The sequence below is a fragment of the Trachypithecus francoisi genome, unplaced genomic scaffold, assembly GCF_009764315.1.
Source record: "Trachypithecus francoisi isolate TF-2019V2 unplaced genomic scaffold, Tfra_2.0 Lachesis_group20, whole genome shotgun sequence".
NCBI lineage: Eukaryota > Metazoa > Chordata > Mammalia > Primates > Cercopithecidae > Trachypithecus > Trachypithecus francoisi.
This window is the reverse complement of record NW_022681466.1, coordinates 18,911,119-18,931,682: the sequence shown is the minus strand read 5'-3', so window position 1 is coordinate 18,931,682 and position 20,564 is coordinate 18,911,119. Positions and strand designations below refer to the sequence as shown.

Genomic DNA, 20,564 nt, shown 5'->3' with positions numbered 1-20,564 from the left:
AATACAAAAAAAAATTAACTGGATGTGGTGGCGGGCGCCTATAGTCCCAGCTACTCGGGAGGCTGAGGCAGGAGAATGGCATGAACCCGGAAGGCGGAGCTTGCTGTGAGCCAGGATCCCGCCACTGCACTTCAGCCTGGGTGACAGAGCGAGACTCTGTCTCAAAAAACAAAAAACAAAAAACAAAAAAAAAATTGCATTTAAATGATCTAGGAAAGATATTTAGGGGCAGAGAGAAAGGAATAAGGAGAGAGAAAAGAATAAGGAGGTGTTTGTCAAACATTTCTTCGGGTGTCCATAGTATCCAAACAGAGTAGATGGATATGTTAGGAAAGTCAGGAGATAGCCCAAAGGGGCCTCCACAGGCATGAAATCACATGTATCTGATCTTTAAACTTCATGTGAATTGACCCTATATTCCATAATATATCCATGTTGGCTTTAATGTTTTTAAAAAGCCCCTTTTAAATTTCCAGTTAAACTTTCAAATATTTTGCCCAATTCGCTAAGAGAAAAGGATACACCAGGAAGATGTGCTATATTCTGTCCTGGGCTTCCCATCTCCAGCCCTACTGTAGATGCCCCCTGCTTTAAGAATCAAAGATCTAAATGTACCAAAGGAGGTCTCTGTGGTTGTATAATTAAATCCAAGGACCTGAGCACCGGGAAAGAAAATGCTGAGCACAGCATGAGCAAGGGGGTTTTGCAAGGAAAGCTGGAGTCATTTGGGGTTGCTTTGGGAGGTGAAGGAAGGCACTAGAAGATCTGAGGAAGAGGTAGCCAAAGTTCTGAATATATAAAAGTTGCATAATTATAGGCACCGTCAGGTACCACCTGCATCTCTGGAGGCAGCACCCCCATCTCCACTGTGGCTTTGGCTGCCAGCCAGAGCTGCCGTTTTATTGACAACTTATTGGAGTGCTTCTCCCATTGAACTTTCATGATGGTATTCATGTCACACTCTGCTTGGGTCTCAGATAAAAGGTCCTTCATCTACACTCCCCAAGACCATTATCACTGCTTATTATAATGCCATTCAGATGAAAAGCCCCACAGCACTACAAGGAAGATCTAGACTTATAATAAAATCTATACTTCTTTGTTTCCTTGCAAGACAGTTAAACGTGGAGAAATAGGCGGGTCTACAGGCTGTTACCCCTGAGAATCTCCAGAGGAAGGACGTAAGGCTAGGCGGCAGCTGTCTGTGGGGAGCTTCTGTCTCATTTCATCTGGGCTTGGGGTGAATGGAAAGGCTCATGCATCTGATTGATGAGCACTAGCTTATAGATGACAGCACAGGCCTTCTGCTTCCTAACTCTTGTCAGCCTGCTCCAAGTACTGGCTTTCCAGCAAGCAGCTATTTCCTCAGCCCTTTCTTCTTCCCCAGCCAGGGAGGCTTTAACCTAAGCCCAGACTAAATGCCAGCAGTTTTCTCCAAGCTCCTGGGTCCTATCTACTGACTGGCCGGCATAGCCTCATGGAGACTGTAGTCAAAGAAGAGTGTTTAGGCTCTACGTATGAGAAGATTCAAGGAATGGATTGACAAGAAAGCAAACATAGAATTTTTGTACAATGCAGAGAGATCAGAAAAATGGAAAGAGATGGAGACGAGGGGAGATAACAAGAAAAAGAAGAGACAAGGAAGAAAGTTAAGAGGGAAGAATCTTCAGAATCATGCAACAAATCAGACAAAGTCAGCCCAGCTTCCAAGGGGCTAACCTGGAGAATGCAAAGCTGAGAAGAAGCCAAGGCAAAATCAGCCAATAGACTGAGGAGTGACCCACCATGCTGAGTGTCCCGCAAGGCATAACTCGAGTTGACTCAAAAGATCTATGGACACGGGACTGCAGCTTCTGAGGCCTCTGAAAGAAGTGACATTGTTCCAAGGTGTCCAGACCAAAGCATCACCTCTGCGATCCAGCTTAAGATTTGTTTGTGGCTGAGAAATATACTGCCATCTACATCCAGGCAGTGTAAAGTCTAAAAGGAGCGACACTGCCTGTTCCTGAAGGAATAAGGAGTGGGAAGAGAAGAAAGGAGAAATGAAGCAGGGAGAGGCAGTCCTGCACTGGCTGCAGGTCATGGCCAGTTGGCAGCCACACAGAAGATGCAGGAGAGAACAAGCGACCCCTGTTATCTTCTGGTTACTCCTAGAGGTTCCTTTTTCTCCCTGCTGGTTGCCCTGCAGAATGTGAAATGGCACAAGAATTCAGGATGGGGACCACAGAGAGACTGGCTGGTGAGTAAACACAATGCTGCCATCTGTTGTAAATCTAGCTTCTTTCTTGCAGTGTTTCTAAGATCTCAGTGGGCTTGAGTGAATTTGCTCCTTGAATTAGTGGGAAAAATGGAACCCCAGGGTTGTAAGGTCCCCATGACCTCACACAGGCAAGGGATAGAGTTCATGCATTCTCTTAGTTTCCTAGTTGGAATAGTTGCAAATTTTTTTCATTCAAGGAGAAATTGAGCAGTCAATGGGCTATCAAACCCACATTCATTATTTACTTCAATTTAATTCAGAACACATTTATTAGACAGCTTCTCTATGCTGAGCATAAGACTAAACTAAAACAAAAGAATCATAGTTCTGGTGAAAAAAATGTTTTTTATGAACAATTCAGGCCAAGATGGGTCCCCAATATGTATGAGAGGTAGCCAGAAGTTAAGGAGATGAGATATTTAGAAGGTGTAAGATGGACATTTAGAATCATGTTTGTATTCAATGTAAATAGAAAACGGGTACTGGGCACAGTGGCTTGCATCTGTAATCTCAGCACTTTGGGAGGCTGAGGTGGGAGGATCACTTGAGCCCATGAGTTCAAGACTAGCCTGGGCAACATAACGAGACCCCATGTCTACAAAAAAAAAGTTAAAAATGAGTTTCAAAATTAGCCGGGTGTAGTGGCACATGCCTGCAATCCCAGCCACTTGGGAGGCTGAGGCAGGAAAATCACTTGAACCCAGGAGGCAGAGGTTGCGGTGAGCAGAGATCGTAACATTGCACTCCAGCCTGGGCAACAAGAGCGAAACTCTATCTAAAAGAAATTAAAATAAAATAAAATTTAAAAATGAGCCAGGTTTGGTGGAGCACACTTTAGTCCCAGATGCTCTGGAGGCTAAGGCAGGAGGATTGCTTGAGCCCAGGAATTTGAGGTTACAGTGAGCCAAGATCACGCCACAGCACTCCAACTTGGGCAACAGCAAGACCCCATCTAAAAATTAAAAATAAATAAAAAGAAAACTGTACGTGTGACATTACGGGCATTAGTCACTTGTTGAACATCTACTGTGTGCATCTGCACATCTACAGTCTCAGGGGCAGGGGATATTGTGGGGAGTGGAGGCATGTCATGTCCCTGCCCCCTGGGAACTCTGAGTCCTGCTAAGCAGACAGGTCCACAGCTAACATAATGTAATGTGATTGGGCCTTCACCCAAAAGTATCTCCTTCCCCTACCCACTCCATTTCTTCCTACACCCACCCCGACCCAAACCCCATTTAGGGCATTCCAATCCAGCTCATGATTTTCAGCCACATAGCGAGGGGATGAAGCCATTTCAGGTTATGCACTTGTATCCCAAAGAGTTGTTTGTGCTTCACTCTCTAAGTGACTCAAGCAGGATTCAGAGAACTGTTCTCATTAGAATCTTGTTCTCTTTAATAATCTAGTCTTCAGCCAGGCAGGGTAATGAATTGTTTCAGCATCTGGTTCTTGTTGCTTTGCAGACCACAGGAGAGGCAGTGGTGATGGCCCATCTCTTCAGCCCTGTGGCATGCCCACAGGATCCATGGGAGTCAAGGTAAGTTTCAAAGCAAATGAAACAGGCTTTTTGCCAGGTGCAGTATAAGAAATCATTCCAGGGATGTGGTGTGGGGCAGAAAAAGAAAAGTGCCCACAGTAAATCAAGTAAATTGACAGAGGAAATAGAAAGGGGAATAAGGCTGGTAGAGGGAAACAGAGGGAGTACAGTCCTGCTGGTGAGTGGACACAGTTGTGCCCTCTTGAGACCAGAGAGACTTCCTGAGGGCAGAGGGCCTTGGAGACCAATGTGAATGACTGAGGCAGACTGTATAGGATGTCCAAGAACCAGGGAGGAAGGAAGGGAAAGGAACATTTGGATGCAATAACCAGCATCAAACGGGGGAGCCTCCAGGCGATGGTGAAAGGTCAGAAGCTGAGTCTAAAATGTTAACGGGGGACAGCACTGAGAAGATCACCCCTAGGGAGATCCCAGACCCTAGGATGCCTTTCCCGTAAAATCCATCCAGGATTTCAGAGTGGTCTGAATGTAAAGTTTTATCCACATGTACCTCCAGCAAGGCCCTCACAGTTGGGAACAGGGAGAGGGCAGGGGAACAGAAATGAGAAGACTTGGGGTTGGGTGCATGGAGCTGCCCCTCACCTGCCGTGAGGTGCGGAGGGGTCGTTTCACCTCCCTACACCTGTACCTCTCCCTCTGCACGATGGGGATTGTGATGCCTGTTCCCCTCTCTCAAGGTTGTTTGGGGCCTCCATTTGGATACAACACAAAGTACTTTAACAAGTACTTTGTAAATGGTGAAACAATGAACATCTATAGATTCTATTTCCCTCCTCCTCTTTCTCAATAGACAAGGTGGTTTTACAATGGCGGGAGGTGAGTTGAGCTTCTTTGGCAACTCTCAGTTTATTAAAATTACCAGAGTCCTCAAGCTTGAAGATCCTGTGATACTAAAGAACTTTCATTCCTTGTACCACCCTTGGTGGTATAAATTCTCAGAAACGTTTCTTCTAACATAAACATACTCTTTTCCTTCAAGGAAAGGAATCAAAACAATGGGGTTATTATGATTCTATATCCTGTTGACAAAATCTGAGACTTGGCCTCTGTAAAGCACAGTGGTTAAGAGCACAGTTGCCGGAGGCAGGCTACTTGGATCTGAATCCTGGCTTCACCACCTAATAGCTGTGTGACCTTGGGCATGTTACTTAACCTCTCTGAGTCTTGGCTCCTTGTCTGCAAAATAAGGAAACAATAGTATTGGCTTTCTAGGATTGCTGTAATGATTAAATGAGTTTACCCATATGATTGTAGTATAATGTAAACCAACGCCTGGCTCATAGTAAGAGTTTGATGGATATATGCTTCTATGACAATGATGATGATGATGGTGAAGCTATACGACTTGATGATGATGATTCTGGTGATGGTGATGGTAATGAGGACCTGTGTGGTTTCCAGGGAAACTCTTCACATACAACAAACACACAGACGCGTGTGCACACACACACATGTACTGTCTTATCAAAGCTAATCTTTTAATTAGAAATGAGAGAGCACCGGATGTGGACTTAAGAAACACAGGTTAATCACCCTGGGGCCCCACTGACTCACTTTATGTCACCAGCAGAATCCCTCAACCACTGAATGACTCACCTTCTCTCTCTTTCCCTTAAATGGGAAGGACAATGCTCACCTATGCTGTCATGGTGCAAGAATAAGTGGGTTGATTTTGTTAGACAGCTTTGAACTTGTTGGATGAAAGGAGCTATTTAAGTACAAAGGAGGTGAGGGCAGCTGGGTCAGATGCTAAATTAAGACTAATGGAGATCGCTGTTCATTATTAAGAGCTTCTCTTGGGTAGGTGCCCAAAGGGTGTGTCACGTGTGCCAAAACACTTTTACCACTTGAGAAAAAGAACAGAGGAAGAGAGAGTGTGGCCGCCTCTGACCCTTCCTGGGCTTCCTATGCTGTAAATCCTAATGTCTCTCGAGCAGATCAGTCCTATGTACATGAGCAGTGACCAACAAGTAGGACACTGGGCTTGAGAGTAGTTGGAGGAAGAGCAACCAGATTCTCACTTAAGCTCCCTCCAGCCTTGGGGCTAGGAACTGTGATCACTCCAGCACCACAGCTCTGTTATCAGGAAGACCTGGATTAAACCAGAACCAGCTGTACTTGTAAATTTTTCAGCAAACTACAGTGATTCAGAGAATTCACAGAACAGAAAGGGAAGACCAAAACCAGCTCCTAAAGTAGGTTTGGTGATTCCACTTCAATGCTTATGGTTTCACTGATCAATAAGACTTATAAAGCAGGGATGCACAGAGTTGTGGGGGCTAGAAGACCTCTTACAGCCATCTCAACCAGCCCCATCAGTTCCCTAAGTGTTCCCCTCAACATCCCCACCAGTGATTCTGAAGCCTCTGCTTGTCTCCAAGGATGGGGAACTCTGCTTCTCCGGCCAGCTGTAATGCTGAATTCTGGGGATGTGCTGATTCTCAGCCATGGATATCAAAATATGGAGCTTTTGATTCATGTTCTATTGTCTACAAATTCCAAGCTGAGCAGTTGCCAGAAGGACTCACCAATGGGGGTTATTGGGGAGGTTGGATGGGACAGCTTGTTTGGGCCTTTCTAGACTGATAGAAATAACCATCATTTAACATTTTCAGAGTTTGCAATGTAAAAGAGAAAGGCTCTATCGTGATCTGATGGTATGAGGGATATATCAGGAGGGCAAGGCCAGCCGTTTCTGTAGAGGATCTGGCTAGTCAAGGGCTCACTCCGCAAATAAACCCCCTAACCCAGTGGTTCTTGAACTTGAATCAACATCAGAATCACCTGCAAGTCATGATAAAACAGACTGCTGGTTCAGAAAGTCAGGGGCGGTGCTCAAGAATGTGCATGTCTAACAAGTTCTCAGGTAATGCCAGTGCTACCAGCTGGAGGACACTTTAAGAACCACTGCCCTAAACCTTCTCATGTTTAATTTGTTTCCCCCTCAAAGCTTCCAAAGAAAGGGCTTTGGATCTGGTTCAAAGAGACTGGGTTTCAAGTCTTGACTCAGCCACCAGCTGAGAATAATAACAGCTGCTTCTTCTTTGCAGGGCTGATGTGGGGCCCTGTGACACAATGTCGGCGAAGCCCCAGCCAGTGCCTTGCTCATAATGAGCATGTCATTCTAAAAGCTCAATTTAAGTTACCTGTCCTGGGGCTTCTGGTTCATGTTCTATTGTCTACAAACTCCAAGCTAGACAGCTGCCAGGACCCATCAGTGGGGCTTACTGGGGAGCTTGGATGGGTCAGGTTGTTTGGGCCTTTCTAGACTGATAGCAATTACCATCACTTAATATTTTCAGAGTTTTGCAGTGGTCTGTGATGCCGCAGACTTGAGCTCTTCCTTTACACAGGGACCAGGTGGCTTATCCAGATAAAAGGGAAATTTTACTTAGCGTCTATATTTTAAAAGTTCTATCTGTAAATCTGTCTCCAAATACACTCGGTGAAGTTCAAGGTTGGGTATCTCTCCTCTGTGCCACTTTGCCGCAGTCCCACTTTTAACTCCAGCCTTCACTGGCTTTGCAATCTCCCAGAACCACTCTGGTGAACCAGCCACAACCCCCATCTACAGAAGCATGTGGTTCAAGGAGTTCCCAGCAGGGCTTTCAGCATGGGATGGAGATGCTGAGGCCAGACTGCGCTGGGCTCATTCTGCTGCAGAAGCGAAGTTTAATAGCAAAATAAAAACAAGGGTGCTTGCCCCATCTCAGAGAGATCAGGAGGCAACAGAAGAGAGAAAATGGCGCACTCGAGACACCTTGAGGGGAAGAAACACAAATCCAGCCACAGGGGCTGAGCTGCTGGACTCAAACACCTGTCCACAGAGTGGCACTGTCTCTCTTCAGTCTCCTGCCTGGCTGGCCAGGGAGGCAAGGCCCAGGTAGCAGGCCTGCAGAGCAGAGCCTAATGAGCTGAAGACACCTCCCCTTTCCCAGCACCTTGGGGTGAGGAGTGTGTCAGTATCCAGTTGAGGAGCAGAGCCCATGGGTGGCCCGGGAGCAGGGGGCACAGGCTGCAGGGGCTGGACTGGGAGTGCTGAAGGCTGGGGTCGTGCATGGGTTGCAGGGAAATCTGCATAGAGAAAAAAGATGTTTGAAACATTGGCATGAGAAGTATGTGAAAGACAAAAGTATATTATAGACACATTAGAATTAAAGAGCGAAAGAGGACTTTAGACCTTAGAGGTCCCTCTAAGCCTGAAAGGGGCAATGACGTGCCCATAGTCCACAGCGGAGCTGGGGCCAGAACTCAGTGTACCTGTGACTCAGGCCAGGGTCACATCCCATGTGGAAGGAACACAGCAGAAAGGCCAGAGGAACAAGAACCGCCCAGATGTCAGCCACTGATTCCATTTAAACACAGCCCCTCATAGTGTTCCTTAGTGCTTAAAGGGGTGTATCAGCCCTCTGCCCCTTTTCACAGGGCCATTGTGGAACTAAAATGAAAGAGTAAGTGCACATGCCCTTAGCAATACTTTAAATGCTATGAGCACAAAGAATACTCGTTACTGGAATACTTCTAGAGAGAATTTAGCAAAACCTGAATGTGCTGGGCACTCAGTATTTTAGCCCCCTATGGGAGTAGCCAGCAACTGGGAGCACAACGTGGTCAGCAAAACAAATGCCGTGACCTGAAAACTCCCGCACACCCTCATCTACGTCTAGGCAGGCATTAGCTCACCAGGCCTACTGGTAGCAAGTTTGTCTCCAAAGATGGGATCTGCCATGCCACCCCCACCAGGCCTCCAGAGCTCCTTTTAGGTCATTCCCAAGAGAAGTTATCTGTTTTTGCACACGGTGTTGACATAGACAACAACAGGGCACATACTTGCAGTCCTCACTCTCCAGAAGGTTCCGGTACGTGGCAATCTCATTCTCCAGCCGGGCCTTCACGTCCAGCAGCACCTGGTACTCCTGGTTCTGCCGCTCCAGGTCGGCCCGGATCTCAGACAGCTGTTCCTCCACATTGTTGATGAGGCTCTGCATCTGGGCCAGTTCTGTGCCGTAGCGGTCCTCGGCTTCACACAGGGAGTTCTGTAGACAGTCCTTCTATAATATCAAAGAAAGAAGGAAACAAGTTAAAAATCATGGATCTCTGCCTCCAACCTCTTAAGATTGTGACACCCCAAGACATTGCCAGGTCCAGAGGGCAATCTAACTCCCTTTAGCTGTCTTCAGCCAGAATAACTAACGCTCTTCATGGTAGACCTTTAAGATCAGAGCCCTCTGACCTGAGTTAATCACTGAGTTCACTCAACATCCACATCTACAGGGAAGTGCTTAAAAAAGAGATGAAACCAATGTTTAAGCTGAGTCCGTGGTTGGTGTTTAAGGCCTGTACTGACCCCAGAGAGCTGCTCATGGGTAGTGAGAGCCAAGCTGGGCCTCCCATGCATACAGAGGGACTCACCAGCGTGTGCTGAGCCTGAAGCTCCACCTCCAGGGCGTTCACCGAGCGTCTCAACTCCAGAATCTCCGACTGGCAGCACTGCAGCTCCTCGGAGCAGGACATGGCCTGCAGGCTGATGCCTTCAGACTGGAGCACAGAGAGACACGGTCACCTACCTGCCCAAATGGAGGCCAATCCCCACTGCTTAGCAGTCCCCCTCACCTGGGCTTGGAACCACTGCTCCACATCCTGGCGGTTGGTCTCCACCATGGCCTCATACTGGCCTCGCATCTCCCCCAGCACCCTACTCAGGTCAATGGTGGGCTCAATGTCCAGCTCAATCCGGAGCTTGTCTCCCAGCTGACCCCTCAGAGTGCGGGCTTCCTGTAGGCATCAGAGGAGTATGACCCGCCTGCAGAGCCCCCCACAGCCCTTCACCCAAACTCTCAACTTCCACTTTCCATCCTCCCCAGTAATTTCCCTGTGCTCCTCTGAAGATAAACCACTGCCTGCACCAGCCCAGCAGCTTCCAGAAGCTGTAGACGAGAAGCAATCTCCCACCAAAAGCCAGAGCTCACCTGCAAAGCTTCAATCCCAGGCAGAAGGAAGCCTCCATTTTTTTCCCCCAGATGAGCCTGAATTCACCTCCAGAAAGTCTCAATGCATCACACCAAGGGTCACACACCTGCTCATGGTTTTTCTTGAGGCAAAGCAGCTCTTCCTTCAGGGACTCCAGCTGGGCCTCCAGGTCACACTTGGCGAGGGTGAGGTTGTCCAGCACCCTGCGCAGGCCACAGATGTCAGCCTCCACCAGCTGGTGCAGCGAGCGCTCTGTCTCGTACCTGTAACAGGGAAAGTGCAGGAGTCACAGTTACAGAGCAGGAAGGGGCACCAGGACGTGACTCCCAGCTCGCAGCTTTAAGTCCACTGTTCTGCCCTTTGCCTTCTCATTGTGAGTTGGCTTTTCCTGTGTAGTGTGCTCAAAGCCCAGAAAGCAACAGGATATTCCCCACTCAGTCAATACTAAGCACTTGAGATGAACCAGGGGGAGCAGCTGGTACTGAGGATACTGTGATGGACACACAACCAGCACCTGCCTTTACAGACAGATGGCCCAAAAGGGAGGCGGCAAAGTAACCAGGTATTTGCAACACGGTGCAATCACTGCAGACCCCTCTCTACAAGCCCCATACTCAAAGGGACCCTGGATTCCCTCTTAGAGTAAAAGCCACATTGCCAGAGTGAGAGGAAGGAAATGGCTTTCTTTAGCTCTAGAAGAGTGAGACTTGCATAGTGCCCTGAAGAAAGATGATAAAACCCAGTGCCCCTTCCAGCACCCAGGGTAGACCCTCCTTAGGTGGTGTCAACCCTTTGACTTTCACTTGTTTTTGTCTTAGGCTATGGAGCATGATTTCTGCTATGAATTATCAGCACTCACAAATTAATCAAGCTGCAGCACAGAAACGTATCCTTATTAAAGCAACAGTTTCTCAGGAAATTGCCTCAAGAAAGGAAAATTTGGTACAAAATTTAAGGCCAAGTCCCACCTCTGCCACTCAGTACCCACATGGTTTTTGGCAAGTCACACCAGCACCCCAAGCCTCAAGGGTCCCTACCTGCAGAGGAGATGCTATCCCTGCCCACCTGCTTCACAAGTTTCTTACCAGGTGGAGGATGCATTCTAGCACATGTTGTAAACTGTTAATGCTAAACCACTGGAGAGTGGATAGTTTTTCAGGATCTTGAACTTAATGCCTTTTGTTCTCTCGTGCTGTAACTACTGGGTTGGGGTCTGGGTCAATGACATCCGATGCCACATGAGATAGAAGCAGCCAACTTGGCATTGTCCCATCCCCATCCAACCCCAACTCACTTGGCTCCTTCCTATCCCCGTCTAATCCCAACTCACTTGGTCCTGAAGTCATCCGCGGCCAATTTGGCATTGTCTATTTGCACAACCAGCCTATTGTTCTCCGATTTGGTGCACAGAATCTGGGATAAGAAAATAGGTTCAATAAGTGACTTACTGATCCCAGAAACACCTATAGCCTCAGGTGAGAGGAAGTTTTATTGGCTGAAGTTGAATCTACAGCATCCCCCTGGACAACACAAACTCCCAAACATGCAAGAGATGTTTTCGTGGTATGGGAAGAAAGATTTGCAAAAGACTTCTTGGAAAAGGATGAAGACATAGAGTCAAAGGAACCAGGAGATGGAAGACAGTAGCAAACTGAACATATAACAAAGACTTGCTTTCATTTTGCCAGATATGATGCTTAGCCCAATATAAAGAAGAAGATCTGGCCAGGCGCAGTGGCTCACGGCTGTAATCCCAGCACTTTGGGAGGCCAAGGCAGGTGGATCACCTGAGGTCAGGAGTTCGAGACTAGCCTGGCCAATATGGTGAAACCCCATGTCTACTAAAAATACAAAAGTTAGCTAGGAGTGGTGGTGCACGTTTTTAACCCCAGCTACTCAGGAAGCTGATACACAAGAATCACTTGAACCCGGAAGGCAGAGGTTGCAGTGAGCTGAGATTGCATCACTGCACTCCAGCCTGGGTGACAGAGTGAGATGCTGTCTCAAAAACAAAAAACAAAAAAAAAAATCCAGAATCTAGGCCACAGAACAGTGGACTAACTATGAATGTTTTAGGTAAAGTAGGATCTGTTCTAAAGAAGTTCTTTCCTCTAGTTGTCCAACCTCCCCACAGGTCTTCTCTGAATCTAGCCAGATTTCTGTAACCCCTATTTTGACATTCCTTGTCTTCCTGGCTCTGAAACTAAGATGTAGGCTCTTCAGAAGCTTTAGCTGGATAATCAAAGGTGACAACAGATATGCAAAAGATGCTGATGCTGTTGTGTGGATAGACACTGCCTTGGCAAGGATGTTAGGAAATACTCCTTTTGCCCTGTTTACTGCACCAGAAGTTTCAGCATACAGCAACTGTCATAAACACAGCACAGTTTTTGCATGGTTTTCATGAAATTAGCATGGTTTTTGTGACTACGATTTAGGGATTTGATGTGCTGAAGTTAAGTAAGCATGAACTCAGAATCCTGGAGAGATAAATTCCAAATCTCACCCTTTACAAATTCCCATTCACCTTCACTCAAGAGATTCTCTTCCCACATTAAAAAAAAAAAAAAAAAAAAAATCCACTGCTGACCCAGGGTCAGTAATCTTTTTTTGTAAAGGGTCAGATAGTAAATATTTTCGGCTTTGCAGACCATACAGTCTCCATTACAATGACTGAACTCTGCCACTGTAGTACAAAAGCAGCTTCAGACAACACACAAATGCATGAGCATGGCCATGAACCAATAAAACTTTATTTGCAAAAGCAGGTGGTTGGCCGGATTTGGCCAACAGGCAGTAAGTAGATTCCTGAACCCTGATCTGGTGCACTCCAAACCTCACCTTCTGCTGGAGCTCCTGGATAGTGCAGAAGTAGGACTGGTAGTCCAGGCACACAGTGGACTCATGGCACTTGCTCCTCTCACGGAGTTTGGTCTCCAGTTCTGCATTGTCCCGCTCCAGCTGGCGCACTTTCTCCAGGTAGTTGGCCAGGCGGTCGTTCAGGAACTGCATAGTCTCCTTCTCGTGGCCGTTCAGGGTGTTTTCGCTGTAGGCCCCACAAATTCCAATGTTGCCAGGAATGTGGCAGGTCCCTGGCAAGGGACAAGCGGTGTGGCAGGTTGGGGGCAGACAGAGGCTGGGGCGGCCCAGGGGAGTCGACCCCACACGGACTCGGTTGGCATGTGCCACATTAGCCAAGAGGCACAGGGAGGCAGCATTGGCCTCTGAAACCTGCTCGCTGAGGAGGGAACTGCAATGGTCAGAAGTCATGGTGCTAAAAGGCGAGATCCTGCTTTGCCCACAGTTGGATCTGCTTGAAACCAAAATCTTCCTCCTCCTGAAGATCTTATATAAGCCTTAGTGGGTGTTGGTGCAAGAAAACTGGCGTTTTCCTCATTAATATTTATGTCAATTGTTATACAATCACTCTATTAGTCAGTGGTTTTTGTTTCCTATAAAGAGTTAATGAGCTCATGAAAGAGGCCCTAACCTCTTGCTTCCCATCACTGCAGGGTCCTGGAAAACAGAGAAGACAAGGTCTTCTTCAAGCAGCCCACTTTCTGTGGCTGTGGAATCTTTCCCCTTCTGTCAGCTTATGTGTATGAAATAATCAAGAACTAAAGACTCCTAAAATTTCCTGCAAGTCTCTCTCACTCCCACATTCTTTTCCTACCTCTGACTGTTCCCACTGCAGCAAAATCTAAAATATCAGTCAATCAGGCACATTGCAGAAAGGGAAAAATCATGATTTGTTTGTTTTGATAGATATTTATGGAGTGCCCAGTGTGGGACAAACACACATCTAGGCTGTCTTGTAAGAAGGGGATTTTAGATTTCAATAAGAGAGATAAGAAAGTAAATGATCTTGATATTATGAAGACAGTAAAGGGAGGTATTTTTTTAAATAGAGAGCTGCAAAGATTTTGAGGTGGAAGAGAGCTCACTGAGAGACCAGAAAAGACTTCATGGAGTAGGGGATTTTCCAAGTGTGTTTTGAATGATATTTTCCATAAAGCGTTGGGGAGTGAGTTTCTCTCAGAGAGAACAAGATAAACACAATCAAACATTTGGAAAATGGAAAATAGTCTAGTTGTGTTGGTGTTTATAATGGAGACATTATCCCCAGGCCCTGGAAAGTTGCATTGAGTCCAGGTTATGAAAAGCCTTGAATGTCAGGACCATGGTCTTGAGGTAAAGGTGAGTGAAAGGTAGGGATCTGCCCTGGAAGATGACGTTCAAGTATAAGGAAAAATAAATAGCCAGGTTCCTTTTGAAGGAAAGTAACAGAAAAAAGGTAGAAAGTTCCTTCATACAAATTGTTAGAAAACTGAAAGTGAAACCTAAGTTCCAAATTGATCTTGGTGTTTGAAAACTAACACACTTTTTAATACTCCTGGGGTTAAAAAAGAAATCAAATAAAAAAATTTTAAGTATTTTCAACTGGATAAAAATCAATACACAACCTATAAAACAGATGTTGGCAATTAAGACTTTCCCTTTGCATATGTGAAACAGGTAAGCAGTTTGAGGAGTGAGAAAAAAAAGGCTCATAATAAAACTGATGGTTTGCAATTTTCAGGAAATAAAATTATGCTTCTGTGTACTGGAGTCTACAGGCTAATTAAGGCAGGCAGTGATTAACACTTTATGGTGTCTGTTCTCAGGGCCTCACCCACCTTCCCAGGCCTCTTTCCTTTCTGTTGACCCTCTCACCAGACTGAGTCCCTCATCACCCTTGTTTACAGAAGATACATACTCAAGAACTTTGATCTTTCATCTTTTGAAATATTTTTGCATTTCTTTGAAATGCACCTACCTTGATTGTCCATTGCTTGGGAGACTCTAGAACAAAATTTAAATTTCCTTAATCTTCAGACACACTCAGAGCATCAGAAGCTTTATGGCCTCCCTTATTTCTAAAACAAGCCAGTGACCATTTGTTCAATAAACCCTGGAAAAGGGCAGCTAGCCAGCTTCCAGTCTATGCTAACAAAGATGCTACTTTGACCCCATTCCTAAGATGAATGAATTCACCACAAGGGCCCTTGAAGCAGCAAATGTGTGTTTCAGCCGGCCCTAAAACATAGCATCTCCAGGACGAAAGGGACTTCAGGATCCTCTAGTCTAGTACCCGTTTGCTTTAAATCCCCTTTAATGGCCTTCCTCTAACTAGTCATCCAGTCCACCATTTTCCAGGAGAGCTCACACCATCAGTTCCTGTGGCTTACAAACAGCTTCCCACGCTTTGTGCAAGACACTGGTATCCAGAAAATTAACAGCAGCTAGCTCAGCCTTAAGGCACTCACATTATAGAGAATTGTTAGAAAGTCTTCACAAATCTACCTTTGTGTTACCTCTCCCTATAGCTTTCTTTGGGTCATTCATTCATTCATTCAACAAATATTTGTTGAGTACCTACCCTATGCCAGCCAGGGACTGAACCAGAGGCTGGCAATACATTGGCAAGTGAGTCAGAGGGTTGGCCCTGTAATTCATTTACTCTCCAGTTCTCCCCATGGTGTCCCATACAGGATAAATCTAATCATTCTGCCACATTCTCAGCTCTTTGTGGCAGATGTGAGATTTCTCACTCATGGTTCTGCATTCAGCATGGTTCTGAATCCCCTTGCCATCCCAGGAATATTCCTCTGGACACGCTCCGTGATGTAACAGTTCCTATCACTCTTAAGTGGGGGCTGTACAGTGGGATTTCTGATGAGTTTAGATTGAAAGGCTGCGAGTAGATGGCCAGAAAACCTTCTTGCCCAGGACTTTGGTATAAACCATGCTGGTCCCACTGGCTGTTCAGCCATGACAATCAGCCAGCCACCACTTGGTCCCATATACAGTCAATGAGACCCATGGGGACCCTTCCCTGTAACTCTATACAGATGTGGGTGATATTCTCCAAGTCGTGGCTTACCTTGTCCTGGTGACTTACACTAAGTGTCTGATATTCCTGAACTCCTGTTATACCAAAGCCCTTCTCAAGGGGATGGGGAATGCAGAGATGAAAAGGAGAAATTTCCACCCTCAAAAAGCTGAGAGCAGAAAAAGAGGTCACGTAACTCAGTGGAGGGATAAGTGACTGGGCCCTAGAGCTATAGAGGGGCCATCAAAGAGGCTTTGTCTGGAACTTAAGATTGGGAAGACTTGGATGGGCAGGAAAGGGGGAGACAGTTTTCCAGAAAAAGAGGATGAACAGGCCAGGCAAGGTGGCTCATGCCTGTAATCCTAGCACTTTGGGAAGGTGAGGTGAGCGGATCATGAGATCAAGAGATTGAGACCATCCTGGCCAACATGGTGAAACCCCATCTCTACTAAAAATACAAAAATTAGCTGGGTGTGGTGGCATGTGCCTGTAGTCCCAGCTACTCGGGAGGCTGAGGCAGGAGAATTGCTTGAACCCAGAAGGTGAAGGTTGGAGTGAACCAAGATCGCGCCACTGCACTCCAGACTGGGTGACAAAAAAAAAAGAGGATAAACACAAGAAAACACTCAGAAACAGAAGTGGGCTCAGGAGAACTGGGTACAACCTCAGAAATGCAACAGCCAACAACAGGCCTGTCCCAAGTGCTGGATCCCCAAAGAAATGAGTTTGAATGACACAAAACATCAACCCAAAGAGCCAAATTGCATTTCTAAAACCTGTAAGACTGAAGTTTGTACACCTCTATGCTAAAAATATTATCTGCTTCAATTTTTGTAACATCTCCACCAGCGGTTGTCAAACTTTAACCAGCAACCCCCAGAGGGCTTGCAAAAATGCAGATTTCCAGGCCCCACGCCATAGTTTCTGATTCAAGTGGCCTGGGGTCAGGCCGGGGAGTCTGTATTTCTAACAAGTTCCCATGTGACACTGATGCTGCTGGTCTGGGGACCACCCTTGGAAGACGGAACCACTGCTCCATAGCAATAGACAAGCTTTGTGGTGACTTCATCCTAGGTAAACGAAGCACCAGGTCACAAAACAGAATTTGATGAATTCAAGAGGAGCCCGTGTTTGGATTACTGTACTTCAAATCAGTTAGCATGCAGTTTTCTCCAACGTAATAAGCAAGTTCTGTTTGTTTCCTAGTTCGCCCTTCTTTGCGGAGGTTTGTTTTAGGAAGATATCTAGGATGAAGGAGAGAGGAGAGACAAGAAGGAAAATATGAACACTGTGTTGCTTATGCCTGTGGGGAAGAGGCCAGTCCATGTGAAAAACAATGTTCGTAGAGGACAGAGAAAGGTCACATGAAGTAATATTTATTGACATCTATTATGTGCAGGGAACCAAGCTTGGCACTTGGTATACAATATTTTACTTAATTCTCTCTCACACACACACAAATCTATATGCCCAAATTAGAGAGACACCTACTATGTGCCACCTACTATGTTATTTGACCACCTACTATGTTACTTGACCACCTACTATGTGCCACCAAATATTATACTATGTGCTTCCCATATCGTCGTGTCTTTTCATCCTTATAACCACACTACAAAGCAGTTACAAGTATCCCACTGTAGAGTGAAGAAAACAAAGCTCAGAGCAGTTAGGGAAGTTATCAGAGCTCACAAAGTTGGAATGGAAGTATGGGCCTTGAAATGTCAGCCCAGGGCTGCCTGACCCTGAAGTCCAGGTTCTTTCTGCTCTGCCCAGTGACCCAGAAAGGGGCAGAGAGTGGAGTCTGGACTGAAGCCCAGGCCAACACTCCTAGACACCAGCTGTCCAGCTGGATTTATTCAACAAATAGCTATGAGGTTCCCGCTCTGGACCACACAACTCACCTAAAGAGCTAGAGACAGAACAGAGTCCTCCAGAGGTTTTCGAGCAGATGAAAGAGAGAATCAAAGGAGAAATTTTAGAAAATTAATCCAGTGCCTGTCAACCTAAGATAATCAAAAGGCTCAGGATCTGGTTAAAAGAGTTTTTGCAAGCATGGCACGTGAAAGCCATCTTCTGGGGACACAAGAACACCGAAGAATGGCAATCAGTACTCCCAGTGCGGGGGGAAAGTGAAGATCATTTGTATAGGCAGAAATAGAGGTGTCGAACAGAATTACAGTGTTTTCCATACAAAGGCTAATGTACAGATGTAAGATCTGATTGACTGCTATTGATTACACTCTCGTGGGGATGCTTAACATTCTGTTGTAAAGAGGCAGCAGTCACAAGGGCCTCCTTCTCCAATGTCATTTACTCCAGGTTTGAATATAGACAAAGGAATCTGGTTACTGTGCAACATGTCAACACACAAGTCAGGAAGCAACAGTCCTTGCAGGAGAGAAGAAAAACAGCTATATGGCATGACCTAGTTTCCCAGGCTTAATTTTCACCTTAGCATAATAAATTTAAAAAGCCCTGAGAGTTCATTTTCTTTGTTTGTTTGTTTGTTTGTTTTGTTTTGTTTTGTTTTTAGATGGAGTATCGCTCTGTCGCCCAGGCTGGAGTGCAGTGGTGTGATCTCGGCTCACTACAGCCTTCGCCTCCTGGGTTCAAACGATTCTCCTGCCTCAGCCTCCGACGTAGCTGGGATTATAGGCATGCGCCACCATGCTTGGCTGATTTTTTATTTTTAGTAGAGACAAAGTTTCACCATGTTAGTCAGGCTGGTCTCAAACTCCTGACCTCAGGTGATCCACCCGCCTCGGCCTCCCAAAGTGCTAGGATTACAGGCATGAGCCACTGCGCCTGGCCCCATTTTTTTTATATGCCCAGTGTGCACCCTAGAGTGGGAACACTCAGTCTCCATTTCGTATGCTCTCCAGCACGTAATACAGTGCCTTGTACATAATATTTACTCAATAAATAGAACACAAAAGAGTGAAGGGCTGGTGGTGTGTGCAGAACAAATCCGGCACAGAAGAGAGAAGGCAGGAGGGGGGTCTTCCAAGAATCCAGGCAGGATGTGATGGATGCCAATACCAGCCACCAGCAGTGCTGATGGAAAGGAAGGCACAGAGGACATAGATGTTGCAAAAGGACTCTACAAGACAGGGCGACTTACTGTACATGGGGTCAAAGGAGGAAGAGAAGCCAAAAGTGGCCCCAAGGTCACCCGCAAGTTTCTAGGACAATTGTGTGCTTCAAGGAAGCTAAGAAGTCAAAGGAAAGAGCTGGCTGGAGCAGGAGAAGCTGCATTCAGATTTGGAGAGGATGAGTGTGACATGTAGCTACCTGGGACTGGCCACTAGGGGGTCAGAGACAAAGGCCTGGGGCCAGGGTAGAGCAGCCTGGGTCACTGAGAAACCCTCCTCCTCAGATGCTAAAACATATTTACACCCGGCAGGCAGGTAAAGCAGGTAGGCTTAGCTCAGGGGCTCGTACCTGAATAGGAACAGTGATTCTAACTGGGAGAGTCTGTGTATCACCCCCAACCCCCAGTGGGGCTGTGATGTTTGGAATCTCTAAAACAGGGAAGCTATTTTAGTTAGAGGAAGTATCATTTGAAAACAAGCATAACCTGTATTCGAAATGAGCTGTCTTTTAGTCATGATACGAGTTTGGTATTTACATTTTTGAAAGTTAAAACGTTAAGTAAGAAGGCAAGGTATCTTTATATTCATTAAGTGGGAAGGCATGGTTATGAAACACTGAATTAGAAAGAAAAAAGATAGATTAAAAATGGTTCACCAAGCTGAGCTCATGAAGATTATAAGTGGCCATGAGAACAGATGAAATTGATTTTGTTCTTGGTCAGGAAGACAAAGAGAAGATGCTGAGAGGAAGGACAGGAGGATGGGGCACACACCATCAGCCTTAGGTATTGTCATGCGCATCCGTGTGAAGAGACCACCAAACAGGCTTTGTGTGAGCAACATGGCTGTTTATTTCACCCGGGTGTAGGCGGGCTGAGTCGGAAAAGAGAGTCAGCGAAGGGAGATTAGGGTGGGGCTGTTTTATAGGATTTGGGTAGGTAAAGAAAAATTACAGTCAAAGGGGGGTTGTTCTCTGATGGGCAGGAGTGGGGGGTCACAATGTGCTCAGTGGGGGAGCTTTTTGAGCCAGGATGAGCCAGGAAAAGGAATTTCACAAGATAATATCATCGGTTAAGGCAAGGACCGGCCATTTTCACTTCTTTTGTGGTGGAATGTCATCGGTTAAGGCGGGGCAGGGCATTTGCACTTCTTTTGTGATTCTTCGGTTACTTCAGGCCACCTGGGCTTATATGTGCAAGTCACAGGGGATGCGATGGCTTGGCTTGGGCTCAGAGGCCTGACAGGTATCACATATCATCATCTACAAAAAAACTATACAAATAAAAAATGTTCCTGTTCAGGAAAGTCCAGAAATTCACTTTGATCTTCTTGGCTTCCCAGTGTAGACAGTGGTGGGGGCAGGAGTGTGCCCTTCCCCAGAGCTCTCTCAGTGACTGCAGTGTCCACCCCAGTGGCCTGCAGCTGTTCACCCTTTCTCCTTTCCACTTTGCTGGAATTTGTGAGAAATGGCATTTGGTGTCAAACAATACATAAGTGCATGGGCATCATGAGCCCCAACTGGTGTTAACCACGCGAAGGCTGGGAAGAAATATCACACATCAGCCCACAGGCAGTGCAGGATTGGTGGATTGAAGATAGACGGGCTCAGCACTAGGTGGCTCAGAACCAGATGTGGCCCCCAACCAAGGAAGCAGAAGCCTCGGGGGAAGGAAAATAAGAGACACCTGGTTGCAATTATTGTGGCCAAAGTAAAGCCTCTTGGGCCACATTCAGGACTATATCCATCCAGTCAGTGAGAGTATGTGAGGCAGAGAGGCATCGAATGTCCAGTCGGGAGAATCACTT

At 46.3% G+C, this 20,564-nt stretch overlaps 2 protein-coding genes across 8 annotated transcripts in view; one reads left to right on the top strand and one right to left on the bottom strand.

Moving 5' to 3' along the window:
- The first annotated feature begins 935 nt into the window (after positions 1-935).
- The window catches only part of LOC117067026, a 76,572-nt gene continuing 56,943 nt past the window's right edge, over positions 936-20,564 (top strand). For 4 of the 7 annotated variants that reach the window (XR_004430573.1, XR_004430574.1, XR_004430572.1 and 1 more), the window contains exons 1-2: positions 936-2,239; positions 3,727-3,800. Coding sequence is in view for 4 of the 7 variants with exons in the window: in XM_033183081.1 (XP_033038972.1) it covers positions 2,108-2,239; positions 3,727-3,800 (206 nt within the window). In the remaining 3 variants the exon portion in view is untranslated. Of the gene's footprint in view, positions 2,240-3,726; positions 3,801-10,609; positions 11,653-13,303; positions 15,979-17,985; positions 18,146-20,564 lie in introns of those variants that run through there. The other 3 variants (XM_033183079.1, XM_033183080.1, XM_033183078.1) reach the window with 3 other exon arrangements.
- On the bottom strand, positions 5,286-13,274 carry LOC117067010 (keratin, type I cuticular Ha7-like). The gene is made up of 7 exons (XM_033183059.1): positions 12,633-13,274; positions 11,122-11,204; positions 9,898-10,054; positions 9,435-9,596; positions 9,234-9,359; positions 8,652-8,872; positions 5,286-7,895 (listed from the first exon to the last, which is right to left on the bottom strand). Exons 1-7 carry the CDS (start codon positions 13,059-13,061, stop codon positions 7,781-7,783), a joined length of 1,293 nt encoding a protein of 430 aa, XP_033038950.1. The 5' UTR covers positions 13,062-13,274; the 3' UTR covers positions 5,286-7,780.